This window comes from Clarias gariepinus, chromosome 4 (assembly GCF_024256425.1).
Source record: "Clarias gariepinus isolate MV-2021 ecotype Netherlands chromosome 4, CGAR_prim_01v2, whole genome shotgun sequence".
NCBI lineage: Eukaryota > Metazoa > Chordata > Actinopteri > Siluriformes > Clariidae > Clarias > Clarias gariepinus.
The window spans coordinates 11,162,363-11,186,204 of NC_071103.1; the positions used below are offsets into that span (position 1 = coordinate 11,162,363).

At 40.2% G+C, this 23,842-nt stretch overlaps 1 protein-coding gene across 1 annotated transcript; it reads left to right on the forward strand.

Annotated features, from left to right (window-relative positions):
* The first annotated feature begins 2,433 nt into the window (after nucleotides 1-2,433).
* gnl1 (guanine nucleotide binding protein-like 1) lies at nucleotides 2,434-16,607 on the forward strand. Its single transcript, XM_053495303.1, has 12 exons — nucleotides 2,434-2,635; nucleotides 5,937-6,090; nucleotides 7,360-7,496; nucleotides 7,587-7,738; nucleotides 8,070-8,141; nucleotides 9,340-9,532; nucleotides 9,669-9,767; nucleotides 9,854-10,036; nucleotides 12,927-13,105; nucleotides 13,186-13,351; nucleotides 14,149-14,289; nucleotides 14,472-16,607. Exons 1-12 carry the CDS (start codon nucleotides 2,563-2,565, stop codon nucleotides 14,732-14,734), a joined length of 1,812 nt encoding a protein of 603 aa, XP_053351278.1. The 5' UTR covers nucleotides 2,434-2,562; the 3' UTR covers nucleotides 14,735-16,607.
* The last annotated feature ends 7,235 nt before the right edge of the window (nucleotides 16,608-23,842 follow it).

Genomic DNA, 23,842 nt, shown 5'->3' on the forward strand with positions numbered 1-23,842 from the left:
GTAAGACTAGGTAAGTCATTAATAGTCATCGCTTTAGAGCTTTCTTTTGCAAACGTATCCTTAGTAGTCCTGATTGCTTAAGTAACGTTGTACAGACAAAAATATTCGGCCAAACCTTGTAATTATTAAATTCTGGTGTTTCAATTAGGCCCCTTATACCCAGTGAATGCCAATCTTAATGCTTCAGCATACCAAGACATCTTGGACAATGCTACGCTTCCAACTTTGTGGCAACAGTTTGGTAAAGGCCCATTTCTATACCAACATGACTGTGTGTGACCCCAGTGCACAAAGCAACGACTATAAAGACTTGATTTAATGAGTTTGGTGTGGAAGAACCTGACTGGCTCTAACACAGAGCCCTGACCTCAACCCCATCGAGCACCTTTGGGATGAACTGAAACTGAGATTGTGAGTCAGGTCTTCTCATCCAACATCAAAGCCTGACCTCATAAATGATCTACAGAATGAATGACCATGAATTCCCACAGAAACACTCCACAATCTTGTGATTAGCCTTCCAAAGAAGAGCGGAAGGTGTTATAGCTGCAAAAGGAGGACTGACTCCATATTGGTAAGTAGAAGTATATGTATTTGGATACCATGTCATTGCAGGTTTGACTAGAGTTTATAGTAAAAAATTGGTAGAAATACTTAGAGCTAAAAATAAGCTCTATTATATTATAAAAAGCTTTAATATAATTAGTGATATTATTTCAGATTGAAGCCCATGTAAATGGCTGCCTGCAACAAAGATGAACCGCTTTATTTTTTTGAAAAAAAAAATTGTTCGGTTTAATATTATATGGCATAGGTTTCCACTTGATAGATGGCTAAATATTAGGAAATATGTTGTCAGCCAAATACTCTGGAGAGTGAATCACAGATGGGAAATTGAAAAAAAATAAACTAAATAGAGATTAAATATTGTCTTTAACCCTTAGAATTCCAGAATTCCTAAAATTCGCTTAAATCACTTTTAAAGCACTGTTATGTTAGCAGTGTAAATATGTAAGCAATATTCAGTTTAGCTTTTATCTATTGTCTATCTATCCCATTTTATCTCATAGTGGTGCTTCACATTACTGCTCGTCAGTAACACCACGGTTTTGTAACATGTGAAGCAAACCGGTTGTAAACTTAGAAAATAGAAAAGAATAAACATACATTGATCTGTCCTTTCAATTTTGAAGATTTCAGTGTATTTTCCTTTTTTTGAGTAAGCCATGCTGTCACACTTTTGTTTGTTTTTTGAGGAGTTTACATCAAATTGTCAACTGCATGCTTACAGAGATTCTCTAGATATCAATTGTAGCAGCATCAAGGTAGAATATTGTGACTTAATAAGAATTATATGAATTAAAAAATCTTGTAGTAATTTGTGATAATCAGCACGATACTATTACTATTATTATTATTGTTATTATTACTACTAGTAGTAGTATTATTATTGTTAAATTTACACTAAGCATTTAGAATAAGCTTTTATCCAAATCACTTACAAAAGAGGAAGAAAGCAATTCGTTAACAGTCTGTCATAAGGTTTATTAAATATTATTATTATTAATAATAATAATAATAATAGTAGTAGTAGTAGTAGTAATGTGCTGATGGAAGGTGTGGGAATGGATTATTAAACTGAGGGCACAAATTACAAAACTGTTGCAACAGATAGGTTTTTTTTTCTCCTCTAGGTGACTTCCAGGGCTGCATACAGTCAGTCATGCATACAGACAGTCATGATTACAGTTAGTCAGACTTACAGACAGACATAAAGACAGACACACAAAAAGTACTAGACATTCATACAGACAGACAGTAAGACCGACAGACATACAGCGAGACAGTCAGACAGACAGTCAGACACACAAAAGTACTACAGATACCCAGACAGACAGTAAGACTGACAGACATACAGACAGTTAGTCATACATACAGAATCAGTCATACATACAAACATACAGACAGTAAGTCAGACAGTCAGAGAGACAGAAAGTACTACAGACGGTCATAAAGTCAGTCAGACACACAAAGTACTACAGACATCCAGACAGTCTGACAATACCAACATACAGACAGACAGACATTTTCTGGGACTGGTTTTGGGTCCCTTTGAACCCTTTGTCTATGTATTTATATGGATGTCCCCTGTCTGTGGTCTCTCCATGCCTGGACTCACTGAGAGGCGCTTGAGTTGTTTAAATAATGGACACTACCATTCCCCGTTACGTGTTGGGGGTCTCGTAGTGGCTTATATTATTTATAAACCGCGTAGCTCTGAAGTAAACGTTCACAACAATTAATTACATTAAATGTAAACATCTATACGTGTTTTTATTTTTTTTACTAAAGCAGCGTCGTTGCTGCGACATAATGTTTATAAAAGCGAGCCGGATAGTTTGGTACAATCCGGGCAGCTCGGTCGCAGTTCGACGTCACAGGAGAAGTAACATGCAGGAGAAACTTGACTGTAAACACTAAGGGAGGACAGACAGACTGGGGAAAAAGACAAGCAGGGGGTAACTGAGTGTGTTCTGACTCGGGCTCGGAAAGAGAAAAAAAATGCCTCGGAAGAAGCCGTTTAGCAACAAACAGAAGAAGAAGCAACTTCAGGTGAAGCGCGAGAGGAAGCGAGGTGAGTGCGCGTGCCGAGGCGTTCGTGTTGTTAGCTAACAATGCTAACAGCGTCGCTAAGTGTGCAGTGTCACTAGTGTCCGCGCATTCCACGACTAGTGTAGTGTGTTAGTGGGTCGAGTGTAAAACAAATGGCACCTTTTTTTAAAAAATACAAAATAACAATAATAAATAAATAAAAGAGTCGACTCTTGTGCACTGCTGAAATGAAAATGCTGTGTGTTTGTGTAACTATGACATGACTGACACACTGAGTGAATGTCTCAGGTGTGTTTGGGACATCAGCTGTCTGTGTGTGTGTGTGTGTGTGTGTCTCCATCAGCACCAGGGTTTGCGTTATGCGGAATGCCACTGCGCAGACTCACTACACTGTTACGTAACACCCGATCCATGGAACTGTGCAGGATTGTGTGTGTTTGGCTGTCTTCTACACACACCTTTCACTTTCCTTTCAGGGCTCAGCAGCTTGGTATATGATCATCTAACATTCTTTCCAGTTAGTAGAGTAGTTCTAGGACTAAGTTACGTGATTAAATATTAAAGTTAAGCCTTTATTTGTCACATATACATTACAGCACAGTGAAATTCTTTCTTCGCATGTCTCAGCGTAACTGGGGTCAGAGTGCAGGGTCAGCCATGATACTGGAGCAGATAGGGTTAAGGGCCCTTGAGCAAGGGCCTAGGGAGCTAGGGATTGAACCGCCGACAATTGTCGGTGTCTTAGCCCTCTGAGCTATCACTCAGTCAAGTTAAGAAATTTTGATGAACATTAATTATCAATCATAATCAACAAACACAAACATCTTTCATTCTCTCCAGGAATCTCAGGAATCCAGGAAACCCAAGTACATAGGGCGCAATCCAGTGTCTTCTTGTGCCAGTCCCAAGTCTGGATAAATGCAGAGGGTTGTGTCAGGAAAGGCATCCGACGTAAAACATTTGCCAAATCAATGATGCGAATCACGAATATAATTCCCATAATGATTCGCTGTGGCGACCCCTGAAAGGAAACAGCCGAAAGACAAAGAAGAAGAAGATTGTCTTTTAGTGGTGAAGTGGTTAACACTGTCGCCTTGCACCTCTAGAGTCTGGGTTCGATTCCCGTCTCTGTGTGCATGGAGTTTGCATGTTCTCCCCGTGCTTGGTGGGTTTCCTCCAGGTACACTGGTTTCCTCCCACAGTCCAAAGATATGCAGATTAGGCTAATTGGCGTTTCCAAATTGCCCGTGGTGTGTGTATGTGTGTGTGCCCTGCGATGAATTGGCACCGTGTCCAGGGTGTACCCTGCCTGGTGCCCTAAGCCTCCTGGGATAGGCTTCAGGTCCTTGCGACCCTAAATGTAGGATAAAGCGGTATAGAAGATGAGTGATTAAGTATTGTCCTTTATTTCTTCGGTGTAGCTGAATAAAAGCAGTGTTTAGGGTTTAAGTAAGTGCATTTGCAATACTAATAAAGTCCCATGATGAAACTAGCTCTCATGAAGACCATCCTCAGTAAGCAAGACCAAAATGGGCCGCTGCTGCAAAGTATTCAATATTCAAGGATTTTATTTGTCACATATATGAATATACAAGTACAGTGAATCGTGATATGTTATACAACTATACTATACAACTATTCAAGTAGTGAAATGTGATTGTGACAAATTCCCGTCTGTGCAGGTAAAAAAAATCTATTAAAAATGATATATGTGCAAATATTTGTGATATATTGAAGTTGGTATACAACAATGTTTAAATAACATTTTTTCCAGTTAGTAAAGTAGTTCTAGATCTAAGTTATCATGTGCTGGAGATTCAGCGTTAATCATTGTCTTATCACTTACACACACATCTTTCATTCATACCAGGTGTTTCTTTTTTTTGCTCCATACATATACTTTATTCCTGGTTCTTACTTTACTATTCACAAAAAAAGTAAAGAAAACAAATCCACAGTGGAACCTTGGATTATGAGCATAATTTATCCTGAAAGCTGGTTCATATTTCAAAACACTTGTAAACCAATTCAAATTTTTCCAAGAAATAATTGAAATTCAAATAATATATTCCGCAGCCCCAAAAAATAAATACATAAAAATAATTAATACAAATATAATTTTACAAAGTAAAAACAAAACAAATTAACCTGCACTTAACTGTTAAAAAAAAGTAAAAATAAATTCCGACAGATAAGTGTTTCTGTTTGTTCTCTCCCCCTTCTAGTCCTACAGTTACTCTTCCTCCACTCTTTTCACACATACGCGCGCACACAACGAAAAACACCGCTGTAAAGTAAAAATAAAACAAATTAATCTGCACTTTACCTTTGAAGAAGAATCGCGACAGAGCAGTGTTTCTGTGTAGAGCAGAGAGAAAGAGTGTGTCTGTGAAGGCGAAAGTAGTCTGTGTGTGTGGCAAGGTGTCTAATGGCGCGCGCGCACACAAAAAGCAGGCTGAGCCTTGAGCAGAGAGAGAAACTGGATCTGTAAGCTCTCTAATGAGACTTGCTTTTGCTTTACACGCGCGCTCTACGCACACCCATACTGACACAAAATAAAATGTTTTATGCACACACACGTGGTCAGTGTTATATTAAACAGTACACGCATGCCGGATGTTAAATATACCAGTGAGAGGCCCAGCAGGGGAGACGATTACCCACAATTCCGCAACACAAGAGAGAGAGAAACCGTTGGCTCAGTTGTGATCACGTGACGCTCGGCGTCGAAACAAGAAGTGCATACGTGATACATGATACTCGGTACTCGTAAACCAGGACTTGTTTGTTTTCCAAGTCAAAATTTCTTTTGCTCGTCTTGCGGAACACCCACAAACTGCATTACTTGCAATCCAAGGTTCCACTGTACATACAATTCACACAAGTAGTGTCCTTTTTTTTTTTTTAGTGTTGTCATGTGCATTTCCTTCCCAGGAAAGCAAGACCAGTTACCAGCCTCAAAAATCATAAATTAACAAACATCACCTCAGATTAGAGCCGTTATGAAGACTTTACAGAGCATAAGTAGCAGAGACATCTCAATATCAACTGTTCAGAGGAGATTATTACATATTTTGTAATTTAGCATTGTTTTACAGTGTAGAGAGAAATAAAACTCAGCAGAATCCATAGAGTTAGAAGGTGTGCCTGAACATTTTCCTTTTTTTTTTTTTTTTAACAGAGACATCTTTTGTTTAGAATGCCAACCTCTTGCAATGAAATAAGCAGCAGTCATGATAAATTAACATCAGAACTAAAAGAGGATCTTTGTCCTAAAACTTAGGATCATGTTCGTTAAAGAGAGACTGTGTGTGTTTGTGAAGGTGATACAGGCTCGGGTCAGAGCAGCCGGAATGCGAGTATCGAGCGGACCGTTAGACGGGACAGACAGTCAGATACGTCAGACAGCGAGACGACGGATATAAGGAGGATAAACCACCAGCCTGGCACCAGAGACGGCAGATATGACCCCAACAGGTGAGCCAAACAGTAATTCAAGAAGTGTGTGCGCATAAATTGCAGGAGATAGTTACCTGTTCTCATCAATTTGATGTACTTTACCACACAAACACACTTTCAGTTGTTGTATCAAAAAAACAGTATAGCATTTAATTATTTATAAATTTGAGCACAACATTTTATACACACACACAACACACACACTTTCTGGCCAAAAATGTCACTGTCTTTGGTGGGTCAGATTATTGGATAATATTAAGAGCTTATTAAGAGCTGTTCACATCATTACAATCTGGAAGGATAGTGATGAACTGTGATGATCAGTTTATTTCAAATTGAAAGAGTGGTTCTGAGAGCATGATGAATAATTATCCACTTTGCGCAGCACATTTAAAGCTAAAGAGGATCAAATTAAATGTGTGTGTGTGTGCAACTTTTTATTTTATTTACTTTTTTGTGGGCATGTAGTGTATATAAAAAAAAAAAGAGCTTGAACACAAACAGTAGGTTAAGATAGTAGGATTTATTCGACTGAACCGTTGGTTCAAAAATGAACAGCACCCTTAAAATTTATATTTTATAATGCCTGAGTAGGAACACTGAGTCTCTTCCTGTATTGTATAACACAGTTGGAGACACTTGTGGAGGGATCCCCTCCTACATGCCCGAATATTTTAAGCTTCTTTGTTATTCATGTGAGCTTTCCTCTTCAGGCTAAATATCCTGGTTCCTCAGAATTGATTTTCACAAGCGCCTCGAACCATCAGCCCAAAAAACAGCCCGAAAGTTTATGTAATTCTGGAGGGCACTGTGCTATTGTAACCTCAGGTTTCTTGTCATGACAGAACTATTAACTTTTTAGGCTTTGAAAATGCTCCCGGAGGATATGCTAATGTAAATGTTAACTGTTATGTCCTCCGAAATACATCTTTGGGGAATATTAAATTTATAAACATTTAGAACATTTATTCAGTCACAAGGCCACACTAACATGTTTTCCCAGCAAGAAGTGAGCAATTCCATAAAACCCAGATGTTGTTTGGATGAGAATAAAAAGGAAGATACTTTATTTTAGCCTATTCATCAAAAAGAGCTACGTGGGCTGCATTTTAAATGTCTGATCAAGACATTAAGGTAATCCTTTCGAGTGTGGTTTTTTTTTTTTTTTTTTGTGTGCAAGCAGTGGGTGAAATTGTCTACCAGATGTCCTCTTGGGATAGACAGGGCCAGGACTGCGATAACAGGCTTACTGTGCCTTTTTTTTTTGTTTTGTTTTTTTAAATTCAGGTTTCGTCTTCACTTTGAGAGGGAGAGCAAAGAAGAGGTGGCAAAAAGGAAGAAAACGGCCAGAGAGAAAATACTGCAGGCGGTTCCAGAGAAAGACCTGGAGATGGACATAAAAGATGTCTACCCTGATGAGCAAGGTCTCATATCATTTGTCTTTGAATCATGTCATCTGTCTTTCTGACTTCAAGTTTCCTTACTTTGACTTGATACTTTGGCATGATTTCCAGGGCTGGATTTCCCACGAAGGCCCTCTTGGCATTATGGGATGCGCAGAGAAGAACTCTTAAGGAAGGAGCAGAAGGCATTTGATGAATTTCTAGAGAATCTCCATTCCAAGAATCCCACCGACTCCCTCAGCCATTTCGAACACAATCTAGAGGTTAGTTTTTTTCTATATTCTATCTCTATAGTTTTTTCCTTCCTAGACAGTGCCATTTTAGTCTGTTTTTAGGAATCCGAGAGAGTATAATCCATCTTCGAGTTCCTTATAATATGCATATACAGTACACTCTACTACTTTAAATCCTTTGCACCTCTGTGTAAAAAAAAAAAAAAAAGTAAATTATTCATAAATAACTTTTTTTTCTCTAAATTGTCACCTCCCAGTTTCTCTTAATTTAAAAAAAAATATATATTTTTTTATTTTATATTTTCTTTTTTTCTCAATGTTCTTTTTTTGTTGTTGTTCTTTTGTTTTTGCTCTTTCTCAGACCTGGAGGCAGTTATGGAGAGTATTAGAGATGTCCGATGTCATCCTGCTTATAGTTGATATCAGATACCCGGTGAGTGCTTCATTAATTCTCACGGCTGTGTGAGTCCTGTCAGCAGATGGGGCTAACGGATCCGATTAGAGGTTTAAATTAGCTCCTGTAGTTCACGCTGCCCAAGTGAACAGCTTTCTGACTGAGTTAAAGAGATGTACCGTTTTAATTTTCTCCCAGTGAAGCTGGAAGAAGTTGCGAAGCATTCTATTACGAAGCCTAAAAAGTCATTTTATAGTAATTCAGTTGGCATGAAAGACATTTAATATAAGATCTAACTGAAAATAGCATTGCTCCGTCTCTTCTGTCCTTATTACTGCAATATCTACAGTACTGTGAAATCGTCTTAACCAGCATATAATCCTTAGTGGAAATTAGTTTATCATGTCTGCATTATTATGTACAAACATTTACTATTTCCAAACATAAGTTTGCAACAAAATGAATGAATAAATCTCTTTGTCTTTAACGGAGCAACATATTACATGACAAATCAGTTTTCAGTTGGAAACAAAAAACCTAATGTGGGCTCTTGGGTTTTGCATACAAATATAAAGTAATATAAGTGTGACAAAGTTACAAAGTCCAGCACACTCAGTAAAACCTAACAGATGTTTGACTTGTCAAACTTCACAAATCTGTCTAACACTAAGAGAAGCGGTGGAGGTTGGGGTGGGGAATCGAATCAGGTATGAATCGCGATTCTTTTGTGTGGTGATTCACGTATCACAGCATTGACTCCAAAATGAATTTTTTTTTAAAAGAAGAAGAAGAAGAAATGGCCAATCAGCCTCAATTACAAATAATTCAGTACCGAGTGCAGAAGCTTCCGAGTGGCGCAACAAAAACGCATTTTATGGTGTTACCTTATCAAACATCAAGAACGTTAAAGGCCTCCGTTCCGCCTTTTTACCTCACACTCTGTGAGCGAATTAGTCTCGGACCCACTCATTACACACGCTTACACAAGTCGAAAATCACGTGAAAGTTGTGCCAGCTTTGAGACACTAATGATTAGATACGCTGAAGTAAAAGTGCTCACACGTTCTTGTAGAAAATTATTCACATTAATTTGAGTGCTAAAAATGCATTTGTTTTTTAATGTTGTTGTTTTTTTTCTTCCTTTCAATCTGTGAGATAGGTTACTTTATTTAATGTACCACTGAAATTAGACCTGGTTTGTTCATGCACGTTGTCTCTTTCTCATGTGTCCTCTCAGGTTTTACAGTTTCCTCCTGCTCTGTATCACTACGTCACAGGTGAACTGCAGAAGCAGGTAATTGTGGTGCTCAATAAGGTTGACCTTTGTCCTGCGCCCCTTGTGTTGGCATGGAAACACTACCTGAGTAATCACTTTCCTCACCTGCATTGTATCTGCTTCACCTCACACCCTGGACAACCCTACAACAGCTGTGAGTGCACGCCGTTTGCGCACCGAAATAAAGGCTTGTGTTGTTGTAATATACCTGTGGAAGGTGTTTCAGTCATGATGTATGCAATCCAGTTCTTTATTTGTTTATTATCTTTGGATCTTTCATGTTGCTGCAGTGTTTCAGAAAAGGCGAATGAGGAGGAAGAATGGGTGGGGCCAGGCAGGAGGACCCATCCACATTATGAGGGCATGTCAGGAGATCACGGCTGGAAAAGGTCGGACATACTCACGCTGTGACGGCAAATAAATCCGCTATGGATTGATGGTTATTGTGTAAACTTTATTGATTTTGGTTCAACAGTGGATTTAAGTAGCTGGGAAAAAAAGATACAAAGAGATGCGATGGCGATGGGACGAGACAACAGTTGTTCTGGTGATGGCGTGGAGACCGTGCTGATGGAACATCACACGGATGTTGCCATGGAGCTGAACAGTCCCAAACGAGAACTTTACAAGGATGGAGTACTCACATTAGGGTGTATAGGTAAGAACGTGCAAAAAATATCTTGGTAAAAAAAAAAAAGGTTGCTAGTTGTGTAATTAATAAGTGTTAGGTTCACATTGACATTGCTGTTTTAAATAGATTTGCTTATAGTATCCTCCAAAAGTATTGGAAAAGCACCTTTCTCCGTTTTTTGCTATAAGGTAAAGATATTTGTGTTTGAGATCTCAGAATTAGAGTTGATTAATCAGATTATCAAGTTTCAATTCCTGATACATGCATCTAGATGTGTAAAAAAGTAAAAAAAAAAAAAAAAAAAGTCATCTAAATGTGGCCCGAGTTCAGGTTCAGACAATGCATAATAGTTGGTTGCATACTTCTTTCTTAAGTAACTGAATCATGCAAGCGACCCACTGACTCTACTAAACAGGTTTATTCATCGTTTAATTAATGAATTGAACAGGACACACCGGGACAACAATAAACACCTGTTCCATTATATTTGACCACTTGAAAAGTGGCTGGTTTTAATCAAAAGGTGCCATGTTCTACATTGTTTAGTAGAATTAAATAATAAGAAATGAAAGCTGAAATCATAAACCACCATTTCAAATTTATGTTTTGATCTTGAACCTAAGTGTCTCCTCACATTTGTAGCAAAAACACAGGAATTTGCCGTTCCAATACTTTTGGATGAATGTGTATATTAGCCTACAATTATTCAAAATATTTTAAATATATTTATTGCACTGTATAGTTAGGACTTCTGACCATAACACTGTTTTGTGATCTTCGCAGTTTCCAGTAGTGCTTTTGCATGTAACCCCAGACCCGATGTAAAACTAAACCAGCTGCCATTTTGCTTAAGATCAATACATAAATTTTGTCTTGCAATAAAATTAAAGTGTAATAAATTTAACACAGTAAATTTGCAATATACAGTAAGTGATGTGCTTGGACTACTATACTGTACATTTGCTAATTTAGAGGAGATGCGGGGTTTAAAGTTGGGCCATGGCTTTTGTTAGGTTATTAAGCTTCTAATGGTATTCAGTTCACTCACTCACTCACTCATCGTCTATACTGCTTAATCCTGTATACAGGGGCCTGGAGCCTATCCCAGGAGTTTTAGAGCACAAGGCGGGGTACCAGGCCATCGCAGTGGTATTCAGTTAGCATTTGTTATGTTTTTATTGTTATATCTCCATTTCTTCCATCATCTCTTTTGTCCTATTTCAGTGGGTTTTCACCATGCGTCGCACATAATCGCAAGGCTTTGAACTTCTGCGACTGTTTGCATGTGATGCAATGGACAGTTTAAAATCTGACTTGAGCGGGTAGAGCGCCCAGACTGGGACACATCTTTAAAAATCTGAACTAAATCTGGTTTCAAACCACCGTTGGATGGGATTCAGATTGAATTTGCAAACATTTGTACTGTTCAGACAACAGTAAGCAATCTGACTCCAATCTGAATATGCCAAAAAAATTGGATTGAACAAAACCTAAGGGACAAAACCCTGTTTCATTATGACATTGCCTTTGTGCACAAAGTAAGGTTAATGAACACGTGTTGTGCTAATGTTGATGTGGAAGGACCTGTGTGGTGGACTGCACAGAGCTCTGACCTTAAACCCGCTAAACACAAGCAACTGGAACACAAAGTTCGGTTTCGAAATTCTTTTTCTAGAGCATTCAATATTGAAATTAGTCACTGATGATACGGTTAGAAATTGCTTTGTGCTTTGGTCTTGTCAGGCTGGAACTTTTGTTTTTGCGCTTTAGTTTCAGTGAAGAGAAAATTGTAGGAAAATGGAAGAGACGGATGATTCGAATGATAACAAAAGAGCCCAGAAAGACTTCTAAAGAGATCCAAGGTGAACTTCATGCTCAAAAAACATCAGTGTCAGATCGCACCTTTCATCATTGTTTGAACCAAAGTGGACTACGTGGGAGACGACCAAGGAGGACACCATTGTTGAAAACAAATCATAAAAAAGCCAGACTGGAATATCCCAAACTACATGTTGACCAGCCACAAAGCTTTTGGGAGAATGTCCTATGGACAGATGAGACAATTTGTTTTTGCCAAGGCACATCAGCTCTATGTTCACAGATGGAAAAATGAAGCATATCAAGAAAAGAACACTGTCCCTACTGTGAAACATGGATGAGGCTCTGTTATGTTCTGGGGCTGCTTTGCTGCATCTGGCACGGGGTGTCTTGAATCTGTGCAGGGTACAATGAAATCTCAAGACTATCAAGGGATTCTAGGGAGAAATGTGCTGGCCAGTGTCAGAAAGCTTGGTTTCAGTTGCAGGTCATGGGTCTTGCGACAGGACAATGACCCAAAACACACAGCTAAAAACACCCAAGAATGTCTAAGAGAAAAACATTGGACTATTCTAAAGTGGCCGCCTTAGAGCCCTGACCTCAATCCCATTGAGCATTTTTGGAAGGAGCTGGAACATGCCGTCTGGAAAAGGCGCCCTTCAAACTGTGAAACAACTAGAGCAGTTTGCTCATGAGGAGTTGGCCAAAATACCTGCTGAGAGGTGCAGAAGTCTCACTGACAGTTACAGAAATCATTTGATTGCATTGATTGCTTCAAAAGGTTGTGCAACAAACTATTAAGTTAGGGGTACCATAATTTTTGTCTAGGCCTGTTCCATGAGTTTATTTTTTTTTATAATTCTGTTGACGCATGGTTGAAAAGCAAAGTCTGCTTTCATTAGTTAACATTTATAGAATTTTTATTTATTATTACTTTTGTTAGATTAAAGTTATTTCTGTGACCATCATGAGTTTTTCTTTCATTGACTGAAGGGTACCAACAATTTTGTCCATGTGTGTATGTTCATATGCCTATTATTTGGCCATATAGTGTGCGCAGATTGTCAAAAATCTGTTATTTGTTTTTCACTATCTGCAGGATTTCCTAATGTAGGGAAGTCTTCAGTGTTGAATAGTTTGGTTGGTAGGAAGGTTGTGAGTGTGTCTCGGACTCCTGGTCACACAAAGTATTTCCAGACGTACTACCTCACCCCTACTGTTAAACTGTGTGACTGTCCTGGACTCGTCTTCCCCTCTCAAGTCAGCAGACAACTACAGGTAACTACAGAACTTCAGTGTTATAATCAAACGCAAACACTATTTCCAGACATGTGACTCTTGGTCTCTGTGCACGGCAGATTCTGGCTGGTATTTACCCAGTGTCCCAGCTGCAGGAACCCTACAGCTCGGTGGGATACCTGTGTGAGCGCACTCCCTTCCTGTCAGTGCTAAAAATTACACACCCAGAACAGACTGCAGATACACAACACACGCACGAGTGGACAGCATGGGATGTGTGTGAAGGTAAGGACTGACTGAATTAGTGCTGCTCTGTGTGAGAAGATCCAGTAGTCATTATAAGGCGCGTTCAAGTCAAACCAGGACTTTTGATCGCCCAAGAATGACAAAAGACCGTTATGAGAGTTAAAAACGAGCTTTAATTGTCTATATATTCCCTGCTGCACTAATAGACTTATCCAGATGTTTCACTAGTGCTTGGATACCATTAGGCACTGATCAGACTGCCACATTTTTTACATCTGAAGCACCTTCCTTTCGGGAACACCTTTGATTTCTTTGATGTGGAAGTCACTTGGAGGAAATCACAGGACTGTACAGAGGATGTGGGAGTAACTCCCATCTGAGTTCCTTTAATGTGCATGATTGTGTGTACATTTCACACAGACAGATGTTTAAGACTTCTAAAAGTTGGTGACAAGTTTTCTATTGATTTTGAAAAATGTAAAAATGTATGCCTTCCACTCATGGAATGTTCACAGGAATAACTGCAACGGGCTCATCACCACTCAGAGCCTCATCAGCGTACCTTGCTTGAACTTGTCTAAATAAATGTCAATTTGTTTTGTGTTTTTCATCCATGAGAAACGCTATGGAAAGTCCCGGTTTGTCTTGAACACCCCTTGCATTTGAAGAATAATTTTTTTTTTTCATTAAGTGAGATTCAAGAATGTGTTGGTAAACAGAAATAGATGCTAATGAGTTCAGAGAAGCTGGCACCAGGGCTACTGTTGATTGCTGAGATAATGAGAACATATTTCTCATAAACACTTCCCTTCTGTTGCTTTTCCTCGCATGAACAGCGTGGGCAGAGAGAAGAGGCTATAAGACAGCAAGGGCAGCACGGAATGATGCCTATCGATCCGCTAACAGCCTGCTGCGCCTGGCCATGGATGGACGCTTATGTCTGAGCTTGCGGCCACCAGGATACACACAGAACAAAGGTGGTAAAAAAAAATATAAATAAACTCTCAAAATCTGCTCCGTTTATTAGTTTTTTAATTGTTCCAGGTGGTTTGGGTACCCTAGCATTTAGCAGTCTCATTCCAGTTCTATCACTGCTTCCATCCCTTTTTCCCTTTTCTCATGCGAGTTTAAATGTTAATGCTCTATTCACCTTTTTTAGAGAAATGGGAATCCCACGCAGATTTACCAGAAATCATCGTTCTACAGGGACGCTCCACAAGGCCCGAGGACGAGGAGAACGGCGATAGGGACGAGGAAGAAGAAGAGTCGAGCTCGGAGCCAGAGGAGGAAGACGACAGAGACGCGGACGACGACGAGGACGCTGACGGAGACGACGAAGACGAAAGCGTGCGGTCCGATAAAATCGGCAAGACCGACAGCCTGAACATGTTCGGCCTGCTGGGAGAGCACGAGTGCGAGTGAAGGAGGAGCTCCATCTCGGCGCTCATTCTGTCATCTCAGCTGGTCACTTTTTGTTTGTTTCTCAGATTCCTCTTGCCTGCATATTCTCTCAGTTTGTGACTTTTTTTTTTTTCTCAATCAAATACTGGAGGTTTCAGTGACACAGTGTCTTTTACACTCCACGATAAATATCCTGCTCTTGTGTAAGCAGCTGAGCGTGTATACGTCTAGACGCTCTCTCGGCTTTGTTTATTCTTGATTGTAATTTAAAAGTTTTCATTTAATCTCTTGTGTTCGAGAGTTTAGATTGAATGTAAATACAGTCGGGCCAAGCGTCCAGCCTGTGTATCGAGTACAATCGTTGATTGATCAAGAATCCGAGTTCTTTATTGAGCTTTATTGCCAAAGTTCAGCAGGAGGTCATTGAGAGAAGGCAAAAGTGCTGCACGATCAACACATGCAGCTTTAGGACAAATATGCCAGGTGTATTTAAAGGATTTAAGTAAATACAAAAGCCAGCCATGAAATGAAATAAAAGGTGAGTAAGAGAAGATGAGAAGTAGAGAACCACATGAGAGAAAAGAGCGGGAGTGGCTGTCTAAAGCACTTTTTAAATCAGGAAGATCTGTTGAGAATTTCTGAATAGATCTTGCCAGACCAGAGGTGTGACTGGCATGAAATTACTGCTCACTCAGGCCGTGGGCAGGAAGATATACATGCCAGGGTTAGATTAATTGAATTTATTTAGCTTTTTTGAAGATGACGCGCATGCATCCTTTGCTTTCCTACAATGAGATCAAAATCTTTGTAAAGCTTCGTGTGCTGCCTTTAAAGGAACATATCAAAAGCTTTCTTTGTGGATACTTTCTACATCACTGACTTATAAGACAGCACAGGTTGTCTTAAAGCATCACGGCTTCTGTTTTCGTCACAGCTCAGGTTTTGAGCAATAATTCGGTATATATGAAGGGAATCGTGGGTAATTCACAGCCTTTTCAAGTTCCTTATGATTGGTACACTATGACATTCTATTCTTGTTTGTGTTTCCTGGCATCGCTTTAGCGTGAGTGCTATCAGATTTAGTTTTTTTTTGTTTTTTTTTTGGAAAAACAAAGAAATCTTGATAACGGGACTAATGTGATATACATTTAATTTACTGTTGAATAAATACAGTTTTTGTAGTACATGAAAATATTAGCTCACAGATTAATAGCTGTACACATACAAAAAAAAAAAAATCAATGACCTGTTTTTAAGTCATGGAGATATTTTGTTACTCGGTATAGATTTCTATATATGGGCCATACTGAATGGGTCTAAATCAGGGTTTGTAACGCCGAGTTACAGGGAGTTTGTCCGTGCCTGTGCTCATCACTGAGCTATACTATGCAAGAGTAGGAATATATTTTCATTAGATGAGAAATAAAAGAATTTGCTGTGTTAATTTGCCCCCACGTGACCGGAGGGACACGTGTGTAAGACGTGTAACATGCTTGCACTGTTATTTACGTGAGAAAACTATAAAGGTTTTCATTAGTGGACATGTAGATTATATGAAGTAAGAGACCTTGATGGAGTAAATGCTGACATCCAAGGACCATATTCCTCAAATATTTGTTTATAGCACTTCCAATCAAAAGTGGTACAATTCCAGTGTTGTGTTTTATCCTCATATTATCATCAGACATCTTAACACTGACACAAGGGCAGGGAACATGAGCAGAGACTTGTTTGAATTATGTATGCCTCAGGAACGAAGACATTTGTTCTGGAGTGGGCGACTGTAAAGAGGATGTTTGCCTACTGTGTGCAGGTGACCAAGCAAACAAATGTGTTTTATTGCTTATATTGACTTGATAGTCCTCTGTAATAAAGATGACATGTCTTGATATCACTTGCTTTGTCTATATGCTGTTTTTTGTGTTGCTTTATTAGACATTAAATCCAGTCACTTATCCTGTATGCAAGTATGATTCTACCGGGCCTGGATAACCACGAGTAGTTACCCTGCATGTTTTTTTTTTGTTTTGTTTTTTTTAATGCATGTGCATACACACTATTTGACTAAAAGTATGTAGAAACCTGTCAGTGAAAGACGATGTCTGTCGCGGTGGCTCGGAGATCACTGCAGTCCTTCCAGTAAACATTTATCCTGATTCTTAAAAATCGATGGATAACTTGTTGACAACTTGCAGAAGAGATGCATCTGTCTGTGGGATCTACACGAATTTACCAACAACACTTGCACGTTACATTACTCGGCTGGGAGTTATTTCCACATGTTTGGGAGTTCCTGGCAGGCCAGCGTTTCAGATGTGACGCAGGCAGTCTGATCAAGTCCCTGGTATACTGAGGAAACTTTCCAGCCGGATAATGTCCGAACACTAGTGAAACCAAATGGGATAGGTGCATTAGTGTTCTGTTATTGTTCACAATGAAAGGTTTGACTTGAATGCTTATCAAAGTTCTTCTCCAATCCGTTGCAACAAGTAAGTACAGTACTCAGTTATCTGGAATTTCCTTGTATGTTCTACCATTACAGTTTCCCTTCACTGGAACTAAGGGGCACAAACCTGTTTCAGCAGGACGGTGTCTCGGGGCACAAAGCCAGGTCGAAGATTTAGTGCACACACTCCTGAACTAAAGCCCACTGAACACCCTTGTGGATGAACTGAAATGATACACTAGTGTAAAGCGTTTGCAAAGGGTGAAGGTCATATAACAGCAAAGAAGGAAGTAAATCTGGAAGCAAATATGGTTGTGATGGTCAAGTGTCATATAAGCATGGCTACATGCCTACTGTAAATACCATTCTGTTTCATCTGGTTTTACGGTTAGAATCCATCGGAATACTCAAGTCTTACTTGATCAAACATGGCATTGGGAATTCGCCCAATTTAGGACTACTTGGAAGGGCGGTTAATACTTAAATCATGGAGATAAGACACTCTGATTATCAGGCAGGTACAGCATAGACTTGCGTGTCTGTAAACAACCCCAGGCTAGGTTTCCTAGTCTGTACGAGGTTACGATCCGGTGTCCCAGTCTCTGGTTAGGTAAGGGGGCTTTGCATGTTTTTCTTCAGTAATGGATAAATAATTGGTCTGAGGATCAGATATCAGGTCTAAATAGTATTATATAGCACATACAGGGCGCAAAATTGGTAGTGATATGATCTTGGGTAGAAATCCTATACCAGTGGTTTTTGTCAACGGCAACCGTTGTTCTTTCACCTGCTCCCGTTAGGTGTCGCCACAGCGGATTATCTGATCCATGCATTTGCTTTTGGGAAGAGGTTTTATGCCAAGAAGTCCTTCTTGACTCTCGTTCTATCCAAGCTAAGGTTGGCCTGCAACTCCAGTGGCTCGGTGTAGGCTGTTGGCTGAGGCGTGAACCTGGGCCTTCCACATGGCAGAGCCACCAGTAAACAAAAAATTACATTTGTCCAGAAACATTCAAGACTCTCATGCATCCAGGTGTTTTTTCTTTGTTGTTGTTGTTTGCATTTGAACATTTCGTCCCATCGAGCAAATTTGCACTTTTTGATATTTTCAATACACACGAAGAACCTATATAATAAATCACAATCAGCTTTGTTTTCCTGAATTTGAGGTCAAGTGTTGAGTAAGCTTTTGCATACGGACCACAATATAATTGATATTTAATTGGACAATCCATTTCACTGTCACATGTTGGCGTGTCATTTTACCTCTAAAACGCAGCAGACTGACATTCCATGGTTTGACCCTAGTGGTGTTCCTTACTATCATAATTCCAAAAATTTGTTCCTGGATTCGAATACAAAACACCTGCAAACTAACGCTAGCCCCCCCCCAATCACACTGCTACCATCGCCCCAACCCATGCACACATACACACACAACACAGCCGACACAGAATACAACCTAATTTCCTGGAGTTGGTGTAAAATCATGTGCCTGCTTATGATTACCATGTTCCCAGCGCTGTTCTCGTGTTTCGCTCAGAGCAGAACCTATAAACTGTGCTAATTAAATTCTGGCGTGTCAGATTCTTTAAGAAGCCATTGGTCATGCCAGCGCGGGCCATATGCAGTGCATTAGTGCGGAGTGAGACACGGAGCAGCCTGCCATTCCCATGTCGTTCCAAACAACTCACCAACACCCTTTAGACCCCTTACTCAAACACACGTACACACACGTACACACACACACACACACACACACCTTTCGTTCCATATAAAGTAGTCAAATGACATGGGGTGATGAACTGAAGGCATCGCATTATCAGTGTCTGAGATTGTTTTTGCCACATAAACCTCAAACAAACAGTAAACAAGGGTTTAGACAGACACCCGGCATGCAAGGCTTAACCTAAACCAAGCCGCATCCTATTTTGGGTTAAATGAGGGAATTCAGGCCCTACATAGTTTCGTGTTCCATGTCTTTTAGCACTCAAGACTGATTCAACCCACATGAGTTTACTGTGGAAAAAACATCTCTGTAGTGTTGTAACCCTGAAGGTGTTGAGGCTGATGTGACCACGGTACACATCAGACACACAGCCAGGGGGCAATGCAGATTCATTATTAGCATATTATTCAAATTCACACAGGTTTAAAATCTGAGCCTGGTGTTTTTGCACTGTAGAGCGTAATCCACTAATAAATCTATTTTTGTGCTCTACAGACTTTATACTGTATATATGAAGCAGAACACCCAGAAACACAACAGTATTTTCCAACATGATGCAGTGTACACCAGCCAGCCATAACATTATTATCACGCTGATCACCAACAATACACCGGCAAAGTCGCTCAGGCCTCGTAGAATCATAGTAACTATACATGCACAAAAAGTGGTTACACCTCTAATTTTAATGTCAAATGACAAATCTAGACATAAACATGGCTTAACCATTCTCATTGGATCAAAGCTTAGCCTTTTCTATCCAATACCACAGAACAGCCAATGCAGCACTGAAAAGAAGTTTAAACCTGGCTACGGCAAAATGGCACCAGAACACCCAGAGCACCACTGCCTACACCACTGCAACGGGCCCAGCGGACAAAAAGCCCAAGGCCGCCAACCCGGCCTCCAAACTCCGAACTCTCCCAATCTGATCAAGAAAACAAATACTGTAAGTCCAATTCATGGAGACCTTTCACCCCACAACCCAGAGTACCAAAAGGATCTGCTGGCAACATCCTAATGCCAGACACCACAGCACACACCCAATGCCCCTGTGGAGCTACAACCCAACAGGCCAAAGGCAGGCCAGGGGCACCCCGGTGGCACAAAGAGAACATAAACACCTAGGTGGTTTTAATGTTACTGGTTTGACTTTTACGGTTTATGCTGAATGTTGCATGTCCATATTATATAAGACACTGGGTTACATTTAAGCCAGTTTCAGTAATTCTCTATCCCACTGCTTGGTCAATATGTAACAGACCACGTTGGGTTTGTTTAATTATGAACCAGGAAGCTGTGTGTTTTGCGGAGAACCTAGTGTGCTTTATTGCCCAAAATCTATTTATTATGATCCAACCCCCCTTTTTTTTTACCCCTATTTTAAATTATGATGCCATGATGCCACTGTTAGAAATCAGGTTTATTGTAAACACACACACACACACACACACACAAACATAAACAAATATATATGTTTATTGATTGCAATTAATTGTAGAATACATTAAATACTATTTCCATACTATAAGTATTATTTCACTTATATAGTATTTGAGTTGAAACAGCCGTGTTATGCATATTAATAATTGGCAATTAAAGACGAGAAAAATAGAAGCACCAATACAAACAAGGTCAAAGATTTCTCTCAGTAGAGGGTGTTGGTGGCTCGACTTGTTCAGTCATGAAAATTACCACTAGTTACCATGGTTACAAAGTTCTATCACTGATGAGAATCTTCATGATGGTGGGAAAATCATCATCGTCGTCTCACTGTCTATACCGCATAATCCTGTATACAGAGACGCCTGGAGCCTATCCCAGGAGACTCAGGGCACAGGGCGGGGTACACCCCGCACGGGGTGCCAATCAATCGCAGAGCAGGCAGAAAATCCCCACTGATTATTTGCTTTCTGTGATTCATACTTTCTGCTGAAAGTATGAGACTGAAGCACAAACAGGATCCAGAGATGTGAATCGGGGAGACGTGCCAAGGCACCGCTGGGGATTTTCATTCGACTTTTCCAAACCTTTTCTCAAATTAGTGTCCCTTGTCTTTCTTTTGTAATTAGACCGCTTGAGTGCTGGCTTGAGAAGGTATTTGATATCTAAAGTTCGTTATACAGTATTTGTCTTCTCAAACTGCCCCTGGAGATTCTGGTGAGTTTGTGGAAGGTTACGTTTAATTCTGTATATTCTAATAGCTAAAATTAGTCTTGTTTCTGTATATAGCTTGCATATTGCTACCTTTGATTGTAATGGACCGTTTAGATAAGTTGTCTAAAGTCAAATACTATCTCGAGATAATGCACCAAACTTGAGTATATTTTAAGGTCCATTATTGTCTAGGTCCGGCTCAGAGGCACCGAGGCTTGGACTCTAAGACACCCTTGAAAGTGTACTGTGGTATCTGCTGCTGTTATAAGATATTAGCAAGACATTAAAAATGAAATCCATCAGACTAGAGCACATTCTTGGCCTGGTCCATGATCACGTTCTGATTCTCCTGTGCTCGTTGTAGGTGATGGACATGAATCAGCATGAGAAGTCTGACTGACACCCCTATACACATCAAGCTGCAATGCATTCTGGGTTCTGACACCTTCCTTTCATTGACCTATTTCAGCAAGTTGTGCTACAGTAGCTGCTCTGTTAAATTGGCTAGCCTCGGGTCCATACACTCATCTGTCTCTGACGCCGTCTCTGGTTCACCGCTTGTCCTTCTTTGGACAACTTTTGGTAGGTACTAACCAGTGCATACCAGGAACACCACACAAAACCCACCATTTTTTTTAGACTCCATCATTAAGCGATCACGGTTTGGTCCTTATTAACGTTGTTCAGATCATTAGCTTCATGAATAAACAGTTTACCTGCGTCCTAATGTATTCCACCCCCGTGACAGGTGCCGGGGGGGGGGGGGTTCACTTCCCCTGTCAGTAGTTTTAATGTTATGTCTGATTACTCTTCATCAAGTAGCTTCCTTAGACATTGTGTACTTATGCTTGCCCTTGAGTGTGTCTGCATGTGTGTATGTGTTTACCCTGTCTCGGTTTGGGAGTCTGAGTCTGTGTGTCAGTTGATATATTTAGCCTGGGTTCTCACTTCATTGCAATGGCAGACATTTCAAAAGAAAGCCCACAACCCCCACTCTCACTATTAAAGCACGATACAGCTCAGAGAGAGAGACAGGGATAGAAAGACAGTTGGGGTTATACCTGGAGCTGCAGAATTAGACCTCTGTATCCATGGACAACAATGGGAAAATAGGCAGCATGGGTGTGTTCGGACTCACCTGCCTTCCTGTTTTAGCTCGGGGCCTATGGAGGACAGCAGTGGGCAGCAATTTGCAGCATGTAGTGTTTTGGCGTAGCCAGAACAGACAGAAAAATTACAGTAATTTAGCTGAAGTAGTGTCAGAGAACGAGGGAAGGAAGGAAAGAAAGTGGCTCCAATTAGGAAAGACAATGAGTCAGACAAGGCAAGGAGTCTTAGACAAGAACCCTATTGAATTAACCCACAGTCTCACCAAAAAGCACTTATTTTTCGAACCATTTCTTTGTGTTTCTCTTTCATTAAGGAAATCATGAAAGGTTGGGCAGGAACAGAAAGCTGTTGCTGTATCACTTCCAGACATACGCACCAACCTTTTCCGAAACCCAAACATCACAGAGGTATGATAGACGGACAGAAGGTTCGGACTTCTAGAACGCACCGTAGACCGTAAGACAAAGACCGGGGTTGAGGCAGATAAAAACGTTTGTCTTTGTCTTGATAACATTGTGTGAGAGACGTGATTGTGAGCACTACTGATAACGTGGTCCACTTAGGGTGACGAGTTTAGGGTGTGTATTACCGGAAAAAAAACTGAGAAGAATCGAGCATTACCATGCCTGTCCCTTATCCATTGAAATGTCTGAGCGCTATAAAAAGCAAGATCCTCCCATTTAACATAGAGTTCCCGAACCTCCATGCTGCCCCCTGCTTAGACGCCACCCAGACACTGTGACCCTACGACCTCTTGACATCTCTACCCCTCCTAAAAATCCTCCAGGGAAATGGCTGTAAACGGCCAGCCCACTCTCAACAAGCCTGTACGACTTCCTGCTCACACACATTTCACACATACTAACATACAGTTTGAATTAATCAAAATGATGACAACAGTCTGAATGAACTGAATTTTTCTTGTATTGTAGTCATGGGAAGTAGTTCTAATAATGGGAAATCCCTGGCTCAGATCACTTTTTAGGCTTGTTTTTAATCACAGTTGAGATCTCTTTTTACGCTTCAAATATAAGAGTCATTATTTTTTTGAAATTATAAGTCAAGTCAAGTAGGCTTTTCTCGTCATTTCAACCATACACAGTTCAGTACACAGTGGAACGAGACAACACCAAGACGCTACGTACAACACAAATGAACAAAACTAACCAGCTAAGACACCTAACAACAAATTAATTAACAATATTACCTAAAAACGATACAAAAGACAAAAAAAAAGACAACAGAAGTTAACATAAAACGCACATGCAAATGTGCAAACGAGCAGCAATTGCTCTTCGTCCAATTTTATTGGACAAATTTTATTCCACAAGTGGTGATAATAGAAAACAACAGCACTGGGACTTTTTACTCTATGTATCACTCGACATCCCAGGTGATCTAACAATCGCTAATTACATTGATCGGTCAGTTGCCGGCATGAGTGAAGGTACTTCGGTATGTCCACAGTACCAGAAAGAGGAGAGATCAGCTGCCTGCCAAAACCCACATTCAAAACCAGTCACTGAAGCACTTTCAAAAAGAAAACTTCCCATAACAACACTTTATCGTTCCGAATTGCCTCGGAGCCGTCCGTGTTGTTTTGTTCACGGTTTTCAAAAGCTACGAAGCTAACTAGCTTCTAACAGAAGGCTGAATCCCAAATACCTCTCTAACGCCTGATTAAGGGCACTA

Coding starts and splice junctions, on each gene's coding strand:
- gnl1 (XM_053495303.1), top strand. CDS start 2,563: ATGCCTCGGAAGAAGCCGTTTAGCAACAAACAGAAGAAGAAGCAACTT. Junction 6,091..7,359: donor GGCAGATATGACCCCAACAG/GTGAGCCAAACA, acceptor TTTTAAATTCAG/GTTTCGTCTTCACTTTGAGA. Junction 13,106..13,185: donor AAGTCAGCAGACAACTACAG/GTAACTACAGAA, acceptor TGTGCACGGCAG/ATTCTGGCTGGTATTTACCC.